At 58.9% G+C, this 19607-nt stretch overlaps 2 protein-coding genes across 3 annotated transcripts in view; one reads left to right on the top strand and one right to left on the bottom strand.

The window, feature by feature from the left end:
• Positions 1-11405, top strand: part of CUX2 (cut like homeobox 2) — a 62791-nt gene extending 51386 nt beyond the window's left edge. The window contains 15 exon segments of the mRNA XM_066562121.1: positions 104-180; positions 263-329; positions 1076-1124; positions 1850-1954; positions 2390-2581; positions 2689-2747; positions 2842-3089; positions 3273-3908; positions 4806-4907; positions 5583-6358; positions 6809-6968; positions 7422-7691; positions 7926-8114; positions 8206-8479; positions 8868-11405. Of these exon segments, the coding sequence (XP_066418218.1) occupies positions 104-180; positions 263-329; positions 1076-1124; positions 1850-1954; positions 2390-2581; positions 2689-2747; positions 2842-3089; positions 3273-3908; positions 4806-4907; positions 5583-6358; positions 6809-6968; positions 7422-7691; positions 7926-8114; positions 8206-8479; positions 8868-9516 (3853 nt within the window). The 3' untranslated portion in view covers positions 9517-11405.
• A 1285-nt stretch (positions 11406-12690) lies between these two features.
• Positions 12691-15172, bottom strand: PHETA1 (PH domain containing endocytic trafficking adaptor 1). Of its 2 annotated transcripts, none has more exons than XM_066562238.1 (2): positions 15035-15172; positions 12691-14635 (listed from the first exon to the last, which is right to left on the bottom strand). In XM_066562238.1, exon 2 carries the CDS (start codon positions 14512-14514, stop codon positions 13732-13734), a length of 783 nt encoding a protein of 260 aa, XP_066418335.1. In that variant the 5' UTR covers positions 14515-14635; positions 15035-15172; the 3' UTR covers positions 12691-13731. The 2 variants fall into 2 exon arrangements, with proteins under 2 accessions (XP_066418335.1, XP_066418334.1); XM_066562237.1 differs by having other exon boundaries at positions 12691-14525.
• Between the last annotated feature and the right edge of the window lie 4435 nt (positions 15173-19607).

Here is a 19607-nt window from a genome sequence, read left to right as displayed (position 1 = left end):
GATGGGGTAGAGGAGGGGACTCTGTGAGGGGTCTCTGTGTGATTTTGGGGGGCTGTGGGGTCGGCGGTGCCCCCGGTCCATCCCTGGTGCCCGTCTCTCGCAGGGGCCTGCAGGAAGCTCAGGTCACCTTGGCCGCTCGGCTGGGGGAGGCAGAGGAGAAGATCAAAGTGCTCCACGCAGGTAGTGGGGCCGGGACAGGGGCTGCTGACCATGCAGGGCCAAGCCCCCACCCCACAGCTCACCCTCCTCTTCCTCTTGCCAGCGCTGAAGGCCACGCAGACGGAGCTGCTGGAGCTGCGCTGTAAATACGACGAGGAAGCGGCGTCCAAGTAAGTTCCCAGCAGGGCTGGGTTGTGCTCAAAGCTGTGCTGAGCCACTTTTGGCAGCACTGGGACATCTCCGAGGTGCTGCTTGAGGAGCTGAGATACTTCAAGCCACTGCAGGAACATCCTGAGTTGTGGTGTCACCGAAAGTGTGAGAAAAACACAAACTCTCCCACAACATCTTTTAAATGTTGGAGAGCCAGGGCGTTGCTTTATTCTGTCTGGGATGTGCAACAGAAATTGTTTCATCCACTCATGCCCGGGTTATGCAGTGAAATTCATTCAATCACACCTGGTTTTGTGCCAGACCTTTCATGTATTTGTACATAAAAACCCCACAGAAATTCACATTCATTGGTCTCAAATGACACAATCCTTAGTATTCCATCTCCTATTGGTCATTAATCCCTTCACCTTCGATGCTAATTGGATCCTCATCCTTGGGTTCTCTTCTCGATCTTTTCCCAGACCAGGTGTCTCCGACCCACCAGGGGGGAAATGCTTGTTAATGTTCGCTTATCTCCTGTTTATCTCCTGGCTACTCCCAGTTCTTCCCCGGAATCTTTTGAAAAGAAACTTCAGTTCTCCTCCCCCGGGGAAAGGCGAACAAGCCCCTGACTAAAGTTACAAAAAAATTTTGAAAGTTGTGTCATTTCCAACAGCGGGATCCTTATCCCTCAGCCTCCTGCCCCTGTTCTGGGGCTGTGTCTGTGCCCCCCACACCCTCTGACACCTCTTGTTTTCTGTCTCAGGGCAGATGAAGTGGCCATGATCATGACCAACCTTGAAAAAGCCAACCAGGTGAGCCAGGAGCTGACTTGGCAGGAGCTGGTGGGGTTGGCCCTGCAGAGCCCAGGGTGCTGCATGCACCCTGAACATCTGTGTGGCCTCTGGGTGTCTGCCCCAGATAAGGAGATAAAACCCCAAAACTGATAAGGGGTTAACAGACACCAGGATTGGGAATCCCTACAAAGGTGAGCTCAGGTTTCTTCCCCCTGGTGGGACCCTCTGTCCCATGTGTGGGGTCAAGGGTGTGTTTGGGTTTCTTCCAGGCTCCATTTGGCTGCTGGAGCTGGCACTTGTCACCTCCAGCCTCTCATGGGTGTTTTAGGGCACAACCCACACTGTTCCTGTGGTAGATTCCAGTGTAATCTCTCTTGGTCCTGTCCACTCCTCTTAATTACTTTTATTTTATTCTGAAAATGTAGGTACAAATAAATGGATGTGGATAATAAAAGAAGTCTAAAGAACAATTTGTGTAAATAAAAACATCCTTTTATGTGGAAAAAAAAATAATGTCCTGGAGATGGTCTGCAGCCAGTGCTGAAGGATTGGGATCAGGAACTGTGCTAGGACATGGGGACCTCAAATACATGGGGGAAACTTAAATATCTGGGCTGAGCTTATGATCCTGGAGGTGGGAGTGGGATGCTCAGGAGAGGCACAGACTTGGGCAGATCCTGGACCCTGTGTGGGGTGGGATGAGCTGCAGTGTCTGGTGTGATTCGTGTTCTGTTCTCTTGCAGCGGGCGGAGGCAGCGCAGAGGGAAGTGGAGAGTTTGAGGGAGCAGCTGGCGGCGGTCAACAGCTCCCTGCGCCTGGCCTGCTGCTCCCCGACGGGCACCACGGGGGTGAGGGCATCCCAGGAGCATCCTTTTGGGCCAGGAGCATCCTTTGGGGCCCGCAGCATCTGTCACAGCCGGGAGCATCCCACTGCCCTTGGGAGCACCCCACTGATGCAGGAGCATTTTTTGTGTTTGGGAGCACCCATCGTGTTGGGGAGCAAACCCAAAATGCCCCAGGGGTGTTTTCACCCAGAGGTGCTGGAACTGGCTGTGCCCTTCAGCCTCCCACAGAGAAGGGGACATGCACCCCCACAGCACTGAAATGCACCTGGGAGACCTTTAAGGGCAGAAGGAAGGTCTGTCCCTCCTCAGGGCTCTGTCACCAGTTCCCCAATGCACTAAGCTGAGCCCTGCTTCCTGTAGGGACATGTCCAATGGGGAGGGTGGCCCTTGTCCCCACCTTGGGAGGCCGGGAGCTGACAGTGTCCCCTCTCCCAGCAGGACAAAGTGAACTATTCCATGTGCTCAGGGTCGAGGTTGGAGGCAGCTCTGGCTGCCAAGGACCGGGAGATCCTGCGGCTCCTGAAGGATGTCCAGCACCTCCAGAGCTCGCTGCAGGAGCTGGAGGAGTCCTCTGCCACCCAGATTGCTGAGCTGGAGGGACAGCTGGCGGCCAAGAACGAGGCCATCGAGGTGCGCCCGCGGGGGCTTGGGGCGTGCCAGGGTGGGGGACACGGGTCCGGCCGTGCTGTGTGGCCACCAGGAGCTGGCTGCAAGGAGTCCCCTCCTCTGCTCCACAGAAGCTGGAGGAGAAGCTGCAGGCACAGGCTGACTACGAGGAGATCAAAACTGAGCTGAGGTATGGCTTGACTGGCACCCATGGCTGCCTTGCCAGTGTCCCAGCTCCACAGCTGTGACACAGCCACCATGTCACCTCTTTGTCTCCCTCCCAGCATCCTGAAGGCGATGAAGGTGGCCTCTGCTGGCTGCAGCCTGCCCCAGGCAAGTGCCGTGGCACGTCCCGAGGCGCTGGCCGGGCTGTGCCAGCCCTGCCGACGGTGCCTCCGCCGCCTGTCCCCATCTCGGCTTGGCTCCTTGCAGAGCATCTCGAAGGCAGAGGAGGCCCTGGTGCTGGGGAAGGAGGCTTTCTACCCCTCCCAGAAGTATCTGCTGGAGAAGCCCAGCCTGCTGGCCAGCACTGGTAGGGACCTAAAATTCTGTGGCATCCTGCTGGGAATATCCGTGGGAATGTGGGTGGCCTGACTGTGGTGGGGTGGGATGCCACCTGGGGAAACTGAGGCAGGAGCTGTTTGGCTGCAGGGCTGTGCCTGAGCCGTGGCCAGGGGGACTCTAGTGTGTCTCCCTCTCTCTCCTTCATCTCTAGAGGAGGATCACTCCGAAGACGAGTCAGGGAAGGATCCGCTGGGCATGGAGCAGCCGTACCCATCTCCCCACCACGCCCCGGCTGATGACCCCGCGTCCCCCACTCCCCTCCCGCCGCTGCCTGGCCCCGGCGTGGCCCCCGACGGTCCCCGGACTTTCTCGCTGTCCCCTTTCCCGGGGGGCGAGCGGCTTTCAGGGGACCCCAAAGCCCCCCACCTCCCTCTGCCCAGCTACAAGAGCGAGAGCAGCAGCGGGGCACCGCCCTTCCCCTCCTCCTTCTTTGGGGCCAAAAGCAGCACCGTGCACCCCGTCCCTGTGCCGGCCACCAGTGCCACCAGCCCGCCCGGCGAGCCCTCCGAGGGCAGCGCCAGCAGCTCCAGCGAGGAGGAGCAGCTGGACACGGCCGAAATCGCCTTCCAGGTGAAGGAGCAGCTGCTGAAGCACAACATTGGGCAGAGGGTCTTCGGGCACTACGTGCTGGGGCTGTCACAGGGCTCCGTCAGCGAGATCCTGGCGCGGCCCAAGCCCTGGCACAAGCTGACGGTGAAGGGCAAGGAGCCGTTCATCAAGATGAAGCAGTTCCTGTCCGATGAGCAGAACGTGCTGGCCCTGAGGACTATCCAGGTGCGCCAGAGAGGTGAGTGGTTGGGGTGGCCCCGGCCATTGGGTCCTGTCCCCCTCCCAGTGCACCCCAGTTCACCCAGGGGTGCCCCATGCCGTGGCAGGGGGGCTCACCAGATCCTGATGTGCTGGGATGCTGGTCCCACCAGTGGCACCCCAGGATTTTCCCTGCTGGGATGGAGCTGGCTGCTGGGTGGGATGAGCCCTGGCAAACGGCAGCAATTAACAACAACCCATGGCTGTGGAACTGCATCCCTGGACGTGCTTTACTCATTTATTCTGACAAGTGCCATTTAATTATTCATTAGGCTGTTCTGTGCCGTATGAATCAATATGCTCGGGAATATTTCATTAAAATAATGAAGTTTTAGTGCTGCGGAACCTTGGTGCAGTGTTGGCACTGTCATGGAATGGTGACTCCCATCTCTGGGGACAGTGGCTGCTGGCCACGTCTCAGCAGTGGCAGCTGGTCACTCGAGTTCCCGTGGGGGCACCAGGACTGGACAATGCACACCCATGGTCCAGGCACCTGCTGTTTCCAGCCTGGGGGGCTCTGATTTATCCCCTGGATCTGATCCATCATTAACACTTCTCTTGCACAGCCAGGAGGGCACAGTGCCAGGGATGGGGACATGGTCTCTGTGCCCGTGTCTCTGCTCCTGATGGGGAGAGGGTGCCCTTGGTTGGGATGAGCAGGGTGGTGGGAGATGCTGTGCCAGAGGCAGGAGCTGGCAGCCAGGGCTACCAGGACTCCCTGTGCTCCGGTAGCGACTAATCGGGAGTGACATTTGTCTTCAAACCAGCATCCCTAAAAATAACCGAACATGAGGAGCAGTAAATACTTCCTGACATACAAGTGGAGCTTGTAAAACCAGTGCTGGTGACAAAGCTGTTATCCTGCCTCTTTGATCAGGTAGCATCACACCACGGATCAGGACACCGGAGACCGGCTCTGACGACGCCATCAAAAGCATCCTGGAGCAGGCAAAAAAGGAGATTGAGTCGCAGAAGGGAGGTAGGTGCAGCCATGGGGGTGGCTCCAGGGGTGGCCAAGTCCCTGCTCTGCCCTGTGGCAGCAGCACCCAAAGGGGTGCCAGCTGCTGAGTGCTTTGTGGCTGTGGGTCCCGTCCCAAAAATTGCCTTTTTGGGGGTGTTTCACCCATTGACATCCATGGAGAATTTTTGGGCATGATGGAAGGAAATACCATGTGGGATGGAAGAGTCCCTGTGCAGCAGAGTTCAGATCTGGGCTTTCAGAAACTTTGGATGCACTCTTTTTCCTCCCCCCGGCCCCAAACCAGATGATTAAATGAGTATTCAGGATCCATCTGGCACGAGGTATCATTAAAGCAGCTGCTCTCACAGTCAATTACAAGAAATGAAATACATTAAAACAGGTAGTCTGCTGAGAAAGCAGAATCCTGGAGAATTAAATTAGACAGGAACAGTGGAAAAACAGGCAGGGAAAACAAACATGTTTGTCTATCGCATTGTTGGTAATGGGATTTATTTTGCAATCATCAAAAAAGAAGTTGGCTTTGAGTTGGGCCGTTGATGCTTTTGCTTTGTGGATGCTGCTGCTCCAAACCAGATTGGGATAAACCACTTTTCTCCCACACTCTGAGTTGTGGCCACACAGTAAACAGCATGTGCTGCTCCTCGGGGCTGCCCTCACCCCTTTTCTCTGCAGGGGAGCCCAAAACACCATCAGCATCACAGGCAGTGGCCAACGGGGCAGGCAGCAGCAGCTCAGAAGACGCCATCAAGAGCATCCTGGAGCAGGCGCGGCGGGAGATGCAGGCGCAGCAGCAGGCGCTGCTGGACATGGAGTCGGGGGCCGGCGGGCGCGGGGGGGACGCGGCGCCCACCGAGCGCTCCACGCTGGGCACCGTCAGCCAGAACATCACCCCCGCCCTGATCAAGCAGGAGGAGGGCAGCGGGGCCAGCCCTGGCCCGCCACAGACGCCCCTGGCCGTGCTCTCCCCCGCCGCCTTCGTCCAGAGCATCATCCGCAAGGTGAAGTCAGAGATCGGCGACGCCGGCTCCTACTTCGACCAGCACTGGGCGTCAGAGCGGAGCCTGCTCAGCCGGCCCTACACCTCCGTGTCGCCTTCGCTGTCCTCCTCCTCCTCCAGCTACTCCAGCATGGCCAACGGCCGGGGCTGGCCGCGGGGCGAGCCCAGCGAGGGTGGCACCAACGAGGACGAGCTGCAGCCGGTGGACGAGGAGCCCCAGCGGCTGTCGGAGATGAAGGCGGAGGGAGCCGGCGCGGAGCCGGCGGCTGGCGGGCGTCTGTCCTACTACCCCACGTACGTGCCACGGACCCTGAAGCCAACGGTGCCACCGCTGACGCCGGAGCAGTATGAGATGTACATGTACAGGGAGGTGGACACGCTGGAGCTGACCCGGCAGGTCAAGGAGAAGTTGGCCAAGAACGGCATCTGCCAGAGGATCTTCGGAGAGAAGGTACCAGCCTGGAGAAGGGGGGGTCTGGTGTCTCCTCTGTTCCATGACCCCGAGCCTGGGGCTCATTGATGGCCTTCACCAGCTCCTTCCGGAGTCTTCCTTTTCCTGATCTGTTTCCCCTTGGAGGACTCTGAGTCCTCAGGATCTGACCCAAGCCCAGTCTCCCAGTGGCCACCATTAATTAGTTGGTGGCACCTCCCACCAAGAATGCCCAGTCCCCTGAACAGAGCCCTTTGGGGACCAGCCTCCCAACCCACTGGGTATCCCAGGGGGACCCACCATCAGCACCCATGGCAGGGGACAGGAGGTCCAGACGTGCTGTGGGGCAGTGGGTGGCAGTGGGTGGCACCCTGCTCCCCCTCCCCTGACAGGGGAATGGAGGGCAGGTGGCTTCCCAGCACGGGGGGAGTGCAGCCCACCTTCAGTGGGTGACACCTGCGTGGTGCCCAGGTGCTGGGACTGTCCCAGGGCAGTGTGAGTGACATGCTGTCGCGGCCCAAACCGTGGAGCAAGCTGACACAGAAGGGTCGGGAGCCCTTCATCCGCATGCAGCTCTGGCTGACAGACCAGCTGGGCCAGGGGATCAGCCAGCAGCCCACACCTTCCCAGGGTAAGTGACATCACTGTCCACATGTGCCATCAGTGTACCCACCACTTCTGTGTCCATCCCCTGCATCCCAGTGAGTTTGTCCTGCTCCTACCCCAGCACTGGGAAGAGCTATCCCTGCCAACTCCAATAGCAACACTCTGGGATTGCTAGATCCTGGGAAGCCCCTTTCATCCCCAACCCCCTTCATTTAAAACAAAAATAAAAGGAAAGCCACATCAAAAATCTTGGGCTTTGTGCCTGACATAAAGCAATAACTGGATTTTTTGTGTTATATTGGTGGCATTTTCTCTCTTTAATTATTCCACCACCACCATCTCCCACTTTGTAGCCACTGAAGAAGCTTGGCTGGTATCCCTCTTCTGTAGAGGGCAAAGCCACAGGCATCCCCCAGATGTCCTTCCTGCTCCCTGCCCTGTCCCCTCCTGCTGACCCCTCTGCCCTGGTGTCACACAGCCAGCCCGGCGGAACCCCAGCTGTCCCCCTCGCCGCCCCCCAGCCCCTCAGAGCATGAGAAGGGCTGCCAGGAGCCCCTCACCCTGTCCTTGGAGAGCAGCAAGGAAAACCAGCAGCCCGAGAGCCGCTCGACGCCTGCGCTGGGCGGGAAGATGTATCCCAACAGCCAGGGCCCCATGGGCATCCAGGAGATTGTCGCCATGTCCCCCGAGCTGGACACCTACTCCATCACCAAGAAGGTCAAGGAGGTCCTGACAGACAACAATTTAGGTGCGGGCCCTCTCTCTGCCCAGGTTTTTGGGAGCTGCTGGTGAGACTGCATGGATCCAGCACCCCAATTCCTGTAGATATAACCCCCCCCCTCCCAGACATTGTTCTGTGGGTGCTCATGGGAATTCCAGGAGGATGCTGGCTGGGAAATGGGGTGCACCTGCTCTGCAGGGGGACTGCAGCACCCATCCCACTGCTCTACCCTGCTAACCACCTCTGCTTCTCCTCCGCCAGGCCAGCGGCTGTTTGGGGAGAGCATCCTGGGCCTGACGCAGGGCTCGGTGTCCGATCTCCTCTCCAGGCCCAAGCCGTGGCACAAGCTGAGCCTGAAGGGGAGGGAGCCCTTCGTCCGCATGCAGCTCTGGCTCAACGACCCCCACAACGTGGAGAAGCTGCGCGACATGAAGAAGCTGGAGAAGAAGGGTGAGGGATGGGGTGACACGGCCCTGCTGGGTGCTGAGGGGGGTCCTGGGCTGGGGGGCGAGCGGTGCCAGCTGGGTGTCCTCTCCTGCAGCCTACCTGAAGCGCCGGTACGGGCTGATGAGCGCTGGCTCGGACAGCGAGTCCCCCAGCGCCCGCTCCGAGTGCGCCAGCCCCAGCGCGCCGCCGCAGGACCTCAGCCTGCTCCAGATCAAGAAGCCGCGGGTGGTGTTGGCGCCGGAGGAGAAGGAAGCCCTAAAGAAAGCCTACCAGCTGGAGCCATATCCCTCCCAGCAGACCATCGAGCTGCTCTCCTTCCAGCTCAACCTCAAGACCAACACCGTCATCAACTGGTTCCACAACTACAGGTATGGGCACTCCTGGGCTTTGGGGGTGCTGTGCCACGGAGGGGGTGTCACTTCTCCCCTTCCGGCCTTCCCCATCACTCTTCCCTAGATGGGAGGTGCAGACCCACTGGAGGTCCCCAGGTTGGTGGGTGGTGTTGGCTACCTTGACCAAGTCATGTTGAGCATCTAAAGTGGTTTCCATGCTCACATCCACCTGCTCACTCCAGAGCGGAATCTCTGCAAAGGGGGAGGAAATGCCTTATGGAGGCTGCTGGAGCGCGGGATCCATCCCCACAGCAGCCCAGCCCTGGGGAGCAGCACAGGTTTCATCCTTGGGTGACATTGGAGTGGACAATGTGCATGGGGCAATGGGTGGTTGTTGCCACTCCTCCGTGGTTGTGTCCCGCAGGTCACGGATGCGCCGAGAGATGCTGGTGGAGGGTGCACAGGACAATGACACGGACCCGGAGCAGAGTGGTGGGACGGCCATCCCCGGGCGCCGGGCTCCCCACAGCCCCGACTCGGACACAGAGGACCACAAACCCGTGTTGGTGGGTGGGGAGCCCCCCTGTGCCGCTGTGCCCGTGAAGGTGAAGGAGGAGCAGGGCGATGCGGGCGGCTGGAGCCGCCGGCGGGACTCACGCAGCCCGGCCGGAGCGGCCGAAGGGACCGGACCTCCCCAGGAGGAGCAGGGGGCAGCCCCCCACGCCACCGCCCCCGGCCTCCCGCGGCGGGGAGGCCGCGCCGGTGCCACCGCTGGGGGACCTCCGCCGCCGCCACACCCCGACAGCTCCCAGTCCTCTGCAGGGTCATCCCGTTGCAGCTTGGTGGTGTCCCCAACGTCGCCCTCGGCAGCTTCCTCGCCCGGCCTCACCGGCTCAGCCTCACCAGGACCGTCCTCTGCCGGGCCGGTCTCGCCGGCGCTTCCACCGGCTCCCGGCCCCCGGCTCAGCTCCAGCGTGCAGCGGCGCCATGAGAAGATGGCCAACCTCAACAACATCATCCACCGCCTGGAGCGGGCTGCCAACCGCGAGGAGGCCCTCGAGTGGGAGTTCTGAGCCCCCTGACACCCCAAATATATATATACACCCCCACACATATATATATTTTGATAAATGCAGTGTGCACCGAGAGGTGACGAGTGGCCGGCGCCACGGAAGAGAAGCGCCCATGAAAAAGAGGGGACCTCTCTCTATGAATCTGCCCCACCCCTCTGGCTTTGTTTTAAATGTGAAAAACTGGGAACAATTTTAGAAAAGAAAAAACAAAAAAACAAAAAATATTTATAGACCTCTTTTAGATATTTTAATAAAAGGATACTTTGGAATTTATTAACAGCTTAAGCTGCTTTGATATTAAAGATAGCTATAAAATCAAGATGATGTAGCAGTCGTGTCATTAAATGTACACTGAAGTCTTGTAGTTTGCCACTGGATGAGATTAAAAACAAATAAACAAAAAAAAAAAAAAAAAGAAAACCAACCCCACAGAAAAGACTTTTTGAGCAAAGCCATCAAGAAGCACTATGAGACTGACCAAATTTAAGAAACTTTTGCAGTTTTCACCCCTGTCTGTAAGACACTGCATCGCTTCTGCCCCAGCCAGAGACTGCGTCCTAGTCCCTGAAGACTCTAAAGCCCCCAACGCCATCGAGTATGTATTTAGTTCTGGTGGTTCATGTTTTTGGAAGCCTTTGTAACACAGAATGTCCCGTGCGGTTGTATATGTTGTAGAAATGTCTGCAATAGCCTTCTGGAACAAGATGTAGCATGGTCCCAACGCCGTCCCTCGCGCTTCCTCCAGCCGGCAGCCGGTGGCAGCTCCCATCTTCCCATCTGCCATGGTGCAGCTCGCGCCAGCTCCCAAAGGAGGAGAGAAAATGAGGCAAAAGCAGAGAAAGCAACCCGAGTGAGCTTGGGATTTTGGGAGTGGGATGGGAAAATGTCTCTGGGTGTGGTGCTTGAGGATGGTACCAGCTCGCTGGGGATGGAATCCATGGCATCCCGGTTCCCCGTCCATTCAGGAAAGATGGAGCCTCTGAGCTTTGGCTCTGGGGCAGCAGTGCTTGAGGTGAGCACCCAAAAAATCGTGAGCCACCCACTCACAGGCTGAGCCCTACTCAGGGCTGCTCCAGCATCACAGCCCAGTTTTTAGGGAGAGCACCTGGGCAGGAAGAGCATCCCCTTCCCACAGCCATGTCCCAGGCAGTGGATGTCAGTGATGTCAGGATGAGCTCTGGGATGTCACAGCAGGCTCCTGCCTAAATTGGGCAAGCTCAACCCTGAGCTGGGCAAAGCACCACCGAGCTTTGGCTTTCCAGGGCTGATGCTGTGCAGACACAGGAGCTCAGTGGTGGCACCATCCCAGTGTGCTCCCTGTCACCTCCCTGACCCCACCGCCTCCAGCCAGCCTCTGCTAACAAAATGCCTTTAAACAATGTGGAGTGTCCCACGCTGGGCTGCTCTGCCCTGTCCCCTGCCCCCACAGCATCAGCCATTGCCCACAAGGCCCTGCCAGGCTCCCATTGACTGATTTTCCACTGTAGATGTTTTTATCAGAATAGAAGGTATTTTTGTACTCGGGTGGTAGTGGAGCAATGCTGGGTGAGGGCACAGCTCTCCTTGCCTGCCCCTCGTGCCCTGACAAACCCCAGGGTGCCCATGGCTGCTCTGCCACCGTGCTGTGGAAGGTGGAGGTGTGACCACTGCCTGCCTTCTCCGTTGTGTGCTAGAGGGAGCTTTAGTGGAACGGGATTTGAGGAAGCACTTGGGATAGTCCTGAGCACGGCAATCCTGTTGTATGAAAGCCAGCGGGACACACCGGTCACGTTTTTGTTAGGCTCATGTTCTGTACTTCAAAAGTTTCTATGAGATCAATGAACTTTGTTTAACAATTTTGGAAGGAACGAGTTCTGTAAAGAGCCACTAAATACAGAAGTTGGATACGACTCTGGCCTTGGGGTGTGTTTTGTCTGGAGGTGATGGAATGGGGACCCCTCTCACACTTGCCCAGTGCCTGGTGTTGGCACCCTCAGAAGTCACAACTTTGCCTTGGGATTGTGGCAAGAGCTCTCATTATCCCAGTGCCTGGGGGATAAAAAAAGAGGGCTTTAAATGGGGTTAGTCCAGCTCAGGGTGTGATCCTGCTCTATGAAATTCCTGTGCTCATCCCTGATGCAGGTTTGCTTCTGCCCCTGGGGTAGCTCAGCATCCTGCAGCATGAGTTTCATCTTGGTTTATCATAAAATCATTGTTTCCTGGGATGGTTTGGGTTAGAAGAGACCTTAAGGATCATCTTACTCCAACCCCCTGCCATGGGCAGGGACACCTTCCACTAGACCAGGTTGCCCAAAGCCCTGTCCAGCCTGGCAGTGCCAGTGGCACCATGCCCCAGAACAGCTCTTGTTCGGAGCCAACCATCGCTGGGCAAGTCAGCAGCTTCTGACACCAGGCAGGGCTGTTTGTGTCTGATGAATTAATAAATCCATATGTTGCATATCTGTTTGAGCTTGTTTGTCAGCTAACATGTTGAGAAGGACTTTTTTTTGATGGATATCTGAACGTCTGGAGAAGCTGTGCCAGCTGCCATGGAAACCAGGATCTTCCCCTGCGGCAAAGGATGGAGCCACAAGAACCATCTGGGTGCAGCTGCACCCTGGCTGCCCTTGGCACTGCTCCAAATGCCAGATTCCATAGGGAGATGCCATGCCTGGCCAGGGACAGGCTCCATGCTCTGCAGGGCTCTCGGTGAGCAGGTGACCCTGGCTGGCTTTGTGCCTCAGTTTCCCCAAGAAGTGATTGCCCAGCCTCTGCCAGACCCTGTGTTAAAGAGAAACTGGAGACATTCATGCAGGTGGGATGTGTGGGCAGGGAGATGGGGATGTGCTGGCCACTTTCACAAGGGCAGAGTCCTTGGTCCCTGTGTGGCATCAACAAGGGGACAGATATTTTGTCCTGGTTAAGAGATGCCCTGACATGGGACCACCCTGGCACTGGGTGTCCTGATGTTTCCAGGGTGGCCCCATCCCATCTCACCCCATCCCTGCAGGGACATACGGCGCTCCAGGGCACTGCAAGACCCTGGCATTGGCCATGTCCCCTTCGGGTGACACAGTCCCTGATCAGCCCCACAGACATGGTGGGCACAGAAGGAGGATTAAAATAAAGCAATAAATTAATTCCCACCTGGACCCCCCTCCCCAGGAGCTAAGAGGCACAAACAAGGACCACAGATGGGAGGGAAGTTCTGAAACAACTTTTATTGTAGAAAAATCTTGTGCCTGTCCCAAGGGAGCAAAAGGAGCTGGAGCCACCCAGGCATAAGCCAGGGGACCCTGACTGCTCCCTCCTGCGCCAGGGTGGGTCACTCCACCTCTGGGCCAGCAGCTGGACTTTCTGATGTGGAAATAAGATAGAAACACAGGCATGAGACACCAGCTTTGCTCTGGTTTGGCACATGAATCATTCCTCACGCTCTGCTGCTGACACACACATTCCCATTTGCCACCACGAGCGATGCTTCCCCTTAGTGAGCTGGCAGGGGCATGATGTGCTGTCCCAAAATACCCACCAGCAAAGCACTACCTGCAGCTGCTGAACTCCCCCAAGGTCTGACCCCCCATATTCACCCTCCAGGCTGCAAGCAGCAACTGCTCCCTGTGAAATGCCCGGGGCTGGGCGTCACCAGCTCCCCGGAGCATGCAGAGCTGCTGCTGCCATTAAGGAAGGGCTGCGCTCACTGATATTTTCATTTCAAACCACATCCTGCTGGAGCAGAGGGATCTGGCAGAGCTCAGCCGACCTCAGCCTTGTGCTGGGCCAGGAGGGGAAGTCTGTGGCAGGCTCTCCACTGTGGAGCCCACACGGGAGAGATCTCAGGCGGGCGAGATCCCATCACAATCCTCTTCCAGAAGTTGTCAAGGCGTGATCCCACTGCAAGGACACCAAGAGGCCCCAGCACAGCCAGAGCAGAGGTCGATTTCCAGGAGGCCTCAGTCAGTGAGTGGTTTGCAAGTTTGCTCATGCTGAGTGGAGCAACCCCAAACCCACACGGGGGCATGGCTGGAGGGCACTCCTGTGGTGCCCATTTCCCCATCACAGACCAGCACTGGTGTCCCTTGATGCCCAGCCCTTGCTGGCACCACCAGCAGGCGTCCATCACCACCACAGCCAGGTCTGCACACCCCGGGGTGAGGAGGGGACATGGCCATCACCAAGGACGGCCACCTCCACCCTGCCCCAGCTCCTGGTAGGTTCCCAGGGCTCATCCACCGCTCAGGGCTGGGAGCCACGCCGTTTCTGCTGCCAGTCCTGCCGGAGCCGGGCCACCTCCCGGCTGTACTGCTCGTGGAGCCGGCAGAATGTGGACGGGCTCTGTGCCACGGCCGGCCCGGCGCTCGCTGTCCCGCCGTTCGACACCCGCCGGCGCGGCGGCAGCGGCGGCGGCGGCCGCGGCGCCCCCTCCTCATCGTGCCCACCGCAGCCAGAGGTGTCGGGCGGCCGCTCCGGCCCCGGCACGTTGTTCCACACCGCACAGCCGTTCTCCTTCGGCGGGACGGCGGGCAGAGCCGGCAGCCGCTCCCGGCACTGCTCCAGCCCCGGTGGCATCGGCTTCCAAGGACCGGGAGCGTCCTGGGAGCCCCCGCATCCTCCGGGCAGCCCCCGGCTCATCTCCTGCAGCTGCTTCTCCAGCTCCCGCACCACCAGCCGCATGTAGTCAAAGCTGGCTCGGGACAGCGACTTCACCCACGACTCCATGGCCGCCTGGCTCTCCGCCGCCAGCACGTAGGTGCGGGACTTGCTGCCGCCAAAGCGGATGGCGAAGGCGAAGTTCTCGGCCGAATCGCAGAGCTCCACATTGCAGCCCTCCAGCACGATGACGCCCACGGGCTCCCGGCTGTCCCGCTCCTCGAAGTAGAAGAGCATGTTTCCCTTGAGCACGAACCAGCGGCGGTGATAGGCCGTGTGCCGCTCGCCGCGCTTGTAGAGGAAGCCGGAGTTGTCGGCCGGGGAGTCGCAGGTGGCGTAGAAGGCCAAGCTCCGCTCGTTCAGCTTCATGGCTCCGCGCCCTGCGGGGACAGAGGGTGCTCAGCGCTGCGCCTTGATTGCACGGAAACGAACCATCGCCTTTTTGTTCGTGCTGGCTGGCGGCAGCCCTGGCGCCCAGGAAATGGAGCTGCTGAATAAACAACGCCGGGACAGCCGGGATAAGCGCGCTCCCAGATAAGGTGCTGAGTCCCGCGGATGCCCGGTGGGCTCTGGCTGCCCAAGGCTCGCTGGGGACGGGGTTCACCCCTCCACCACCACCCCGGCTGAGTTGTTTTCCCACGGAGGAGCCCCAAGCAGGGCCTGTCCCGGTGCCTCACGTCACCTGGCACAGGTGACCTTCCCGCCGGCGCCGCGTTTTCCGCGTCGCGCCGCTCCTCCCCGCGGCGCGCAGGGAAGGTTTTGGCCGGCGCCGCGGATCTGGCTGCCGCTCCAGAGAGCCGTGGCCATGAACCCTGTCACCCGGGCAAGGCCACCGCTGCTCCTGTCCCCTAATGGCTGGTGGCCTCGCCGTGCCAGACTTTGCACTCACCTGGACTCTACCTCCGGTCTGCGGCGGCCACCAGCATCAACGACAGGCGCGTGGCCGTGGTGGCCGTGAGAGCGCTGGATCCGGGCTCGGATGGTGCGAGGGGGCTTTGGGGCACGGCTCCCGCACGGCCACCTTTGTCCTCGGCTCCCACCGGCCCGGCCCGGCCCGGCCCCGCGGGCGGAGCGCTGCTCCCGCCCGCCTCCGCCTCCGCCACCGCCCATCCCCGCGGCCGCGGCCGGGAGGGAGGAGCTGGAAAAACGCTCCGGAGCTCGGCCCTGGGGCAGGGAGCTCCTGGCTTGGTCCAAAACCTGCCGCAGGTCACGGCTCCGGGCACCGGGACAACAGCGGGGAGAGCGAGGGGGGAATGCGGGAGAGGTGGGGGCACGCACTGGAGGGTGCAGAGGATATCCCTGGATGAATGTATGGGTTTACTCGGGGATGTGCACATGTGTGGGAAACCCAGGAGTTTAGTCCTGAAGGTGGCTGCACAACGTTGAATTTTTGATCACATTTTGGAGGGAAAGAATTGGGATTCTGGGAACATCTGGCAGGGAACGGGCAGAGGTTGGTGGATGAGGGGGCTAACATAAGCCCCTCAAGGAGGGCTGGTGGCAGGACATGGACTGGTCCTGTGTGGGTGGGGGATGCTGCAGGGGACCAGGCTGCAAGTCCTGGCTGCTCTCCTGACCTTCCAGCCGTATCCTTGGGCCACAGCCGCGTGTGGGGTGGTCTCAGTGCAGAGGGACAGAAGAGGCTGAGTGGGGACAAGCCTCCAGTCTGACTTCTGCTCTTGGTTGGCCTTCCAGGCTCACAGGACCACCTTGGCAGTGTTGCTGTCCTCACCATGTCCCAGTAAATACCAGCGTCAAGGATTTGCTCTCCTTATCTCCTTATCCTTATCTCCTGTCCCTTTCCTCCAGTTTCTTCATCCCCCTGCTCTGCTCTACAGCCATGTGTGCATTTTGGCAATGGAGGCACTGGCAACAATTTTACAGGTCCCCATCCCAGAAACCCTGCTGTCCCTGACCTCTGCCACAGGTTGTGGTTCACTCCCCACCCACAGATGCCTTTTTTCCCCTGCACAGCTGCTCAGGACTTTGCAAATTTCTTCTTGTGTCAGAGGTTTTCAGTTCACCGAGGGTTTTCCTTGTCACCTGCAGACTTTCACTTTCAGGCTATAAAAAGGGATTCAAACCAGCACTAAAACCATCTGGGCTTTATCTTCCCTCCTGAGCAGAGCAGCTCTGTTCAAGGTCGCTGGTGGGAAGCTCTTGGGGCTCTGCAGCACTTATCTCCCTGCCTAGCTCAGAGATGCCTTTTCACATGGCAAGATTAGAACGGGAAGGGCTGTGGGGAGAAGCAATATCTTTATTAGAGCAGCTCGGGTAATTGGAAAAAGTCAACAGCACTCCCAGCTCTGCTTTCCTTTCCTGGGACTCCAAAACCACATGTTCATCTTGCAGAAGTTGTTCCTCTTCCACAGCTACTCTGGAAAATCATCCCAATTCCTCAAAAACACCAACAAAATTCCCCTGGGGATTTTTGCTTCCCATCGGGTCTCTCTTGGGACAGTCACGTGCTGCTGCACAAGCTCCAGGACTTCCCTTTCTGAGCAGCTCCATATTTTCCCCGTTGTCCCCCAGTGTCCCCCCAGGAGGAACCCCAGACCTCATTCCTCAGTTTCCCCATTAAGTTTTGATGGGAAAAATGGGAAAATGAACTCCCATGTTGGGCTTGCCCGACAGCAGGGGAAAAGGGAGAAGAAAAGGGTCTGGAAGGAGGTGAGGGGGTGCCAGGAGCATTTCTGGATGTGGGATGCCCTTGGCCCCCGCTTCCTGCTGCTCCCATGACCGGTGATTTGGTGTGATTACACAGCAGCGAGTGCTGGAAAGCTCAGCGAGGTGAGCGGGGGCTCTGAGTCACCCCCAGTGCCGGGAATCTCGGGGTGCTGGGGGTGCCGGGGGCTCTCGGATACCCGGCTGCGTGCGGGTCCCCGGCAGAGCCATCCCCCCCTTGGGAACCCAGATGGATCCCAAGCCGTGCCTCGGCGTTCCAGGCGAACGAGTCCCCAATGTCACAGAACGCGGGCGTGGGGCGGGCGCGGCGCTCTGGGGGTGCGGGACCTGCTCCGCTCCGCTCCCACGCGGGGTTCCCGTCCCCCGCCGCCTCCAGGCCGGCACCGGAGCTGCCCCCGGGCAGGCGGGGAAGGGCCGGAGGCGGCGGCTGCAGCGCGGGGAAGGGCCGGGAGAGGGCGGCGGGAGCCCGGGCACGGCGGCCGGAGCGCGGCGGGGCTCGGCGGGGACAGCCAGCCCCCGTCAGTGCCTCCATCCCGCTCCATCACCGCCCTGCCCATCAACACCCCCTCCATAACCAACCCAATCATCCCTCAATCACCACCTCCGTTACCGTCTCCCCCACACCCAACCTCGGTAAAAGCCAGGCTAAGATTTTGGGGGGGGGCGTTTTCCAGCTCGGCACAGACCCTCACAGCCAAGCATTTCCAGATGTTGTTACCCCCTCGGGGCAGGTTGGGACGGACAATTCCTCAGAGTGGGATGGAAGAGGTCACCTGAAACCCATCACATCGCACCTTGAGACGTGCGAATGAGCCGCTTAAAAACCACCCCACCCATCCTGGAAACAGAATGGGGCAGAGCAGAGCAATTGAGAAGGGAAGCGGGAAGGACGGCCGGAGGCTGGTAAAGGGTTTTACACAGCAGAAGAAAGCAGCAATGGTTAAAAGCTGAGGGCAGCGCAGAGCGGAAGGGAAGCAGCAGCGCCTGAGTGAGTGAGTGTGTGTGTGTGTAAGAGCATCTGCGCAGCTCCACACACACAAACAAAAAAAAAAAAAAAAAAAAGCAGAAGTCGGGGGTAGTGAATTAGCAGTAGGGGACTGAGAAAATCCATACAGGAAGCAAAACAAAAGAGAAATCTCAGGCCACTGGGGCTGAGGACGCTGAGAGGGCGCTTCTGACATAGATGAAGTTGATAAAGAAAAGTGTGATCGCTGGGAGCTGGGACAGCCGCCCGCGGGAAGGGGGGCAGGCGCCCGGATCCGCCGGCCGCTCCTCCGTTCTCAGGAAAAGAGCCAGAAGGTGCAATTATGCATAAAGCAACGGCAGGAGGAATTAAAAAGCAGATTTCAAGGTAAGATTTTATCATGTCAGCTGCTCCCAGCCACTTCCTTGTGGGGTTTGGGAAAGGCTGATTGGACGCAGAGCCACCTGGATCCCTGGCAATGCCCGAAGGGGCTGCGGGGTTATGGCTCAAATCTGATCCGGGGGGGTTGCTGAGGCTGCAGAAGGGCAGCAGGGCTCTGTCCAAACCGGCTGTGGTCCAGGGGTGGCGCAGCTCCAGCAGGGAGTTTGCATTTCGGTCTTTTCTTCGCTGGAAATGGATTGGGAATGGATGGGGTGAACAACTGAGGTGTATTTAAAGCACCACAGAGGATGGACCTTCACAGATGTTTACAAATGGCTCAGTGTGTCCCAGCCCACTCTCCAAGGGCAAATTCCTGCAGCTTCCACCTTCCCACCACCCACAAATCCATTGTGCGGTGTGTGTGAAATCCCAGCTGCCACATCCCTGGGCTCTGCCGTGACTTTTGCTTGCCCAGTGTGAGCGGCCTCTGCGTGGGGATCTGTCCCTGGCACCGCTGCCATTCCAGACAAGGCTTTGTAGGAACTCTTGGTACAATCAGTAACACGACTGGGGGATGTCAATGCGCCAGACGTGACAGTACAAACCACAGTCCAGCCCTTTACTGGAAAAAGGTGCAGTGGAAGTTTATTTTTTGCTCCATTTCCCACGGCAGAGTGGGCGGCTGTGGCTCTGCCGCGGGGCCCCTGCTCCCCTGGGATGAGATGGCACCAGGATGGCAGCGGGATGGCTGAGCCTGACCCGTGTCCACCCACACCAGTTCTCAGTCCTGCTCGGCACCAAGGGACGCTGTGACCGCTCTGTCACGGCCGAGCCCCTCGCCCACGGTGCGGGACAACTGTGGGACAACTGTCCTGATCCGCTCTGGCTGGACGTGGGCAGCAGCCCGCGCTGCCTTTCGCCACAAGATCATTTGGAAAATTATGAGAAATGGGATTTGAGACGGCATCTGGCCCACTTCTGCCACCGCACAGGTCCCTTGGGTCCCAGCCCGCGGAGCTGGGGAAGACGTGGCCGAGCAGGAACAGGAATGGGGGTGTTTGAGGGTGTTTTCCTGCCGAGCCTCCAAGAGCCCCACGCTCGGGCTCCCTCCCGACTCCCGGGGGGCTGGGGCGGACACCCGCAAATCCAAGGAGAAAACATCCTAAAAGTCACAAAAACTAAAGACATATATATATATATGTAAAAATAAAATTAAATCCACCCGGGGAGCGCGGCCGGGCTGTTTGTGCCGCTGGCTCCGCGGGCGCGGATGCGATAAGATAAAGGCAGAAGCGGGGAGGGGCGGCGCGGAGCTGCGCGGAGCCGGGCGCACCCGCGGAGCCCGACGGACGAACGAACGGACAGACAGACGCACACGCACACAGAGGGACAGTCACACGAGCGGACGGACGGACGGACGGGGCGGTCCCTC

Source organism: Molothrus aeneus, chromosome 18 (assembly GCF_037042795.1).
Source record: "Molothrus aeneus isolate 106 chromosome 18, BPBGC_Maene_1.0, whole genome shotgun sequence".
NCBI lineage: Eukaryota > Metazoa > Chordata > Aves > Passeriformes > Icteridae > Molothrus > Molothrus aeneus.
This window is presented reverse-complemented; position numbering and strand designations above follow the sequence as displayed.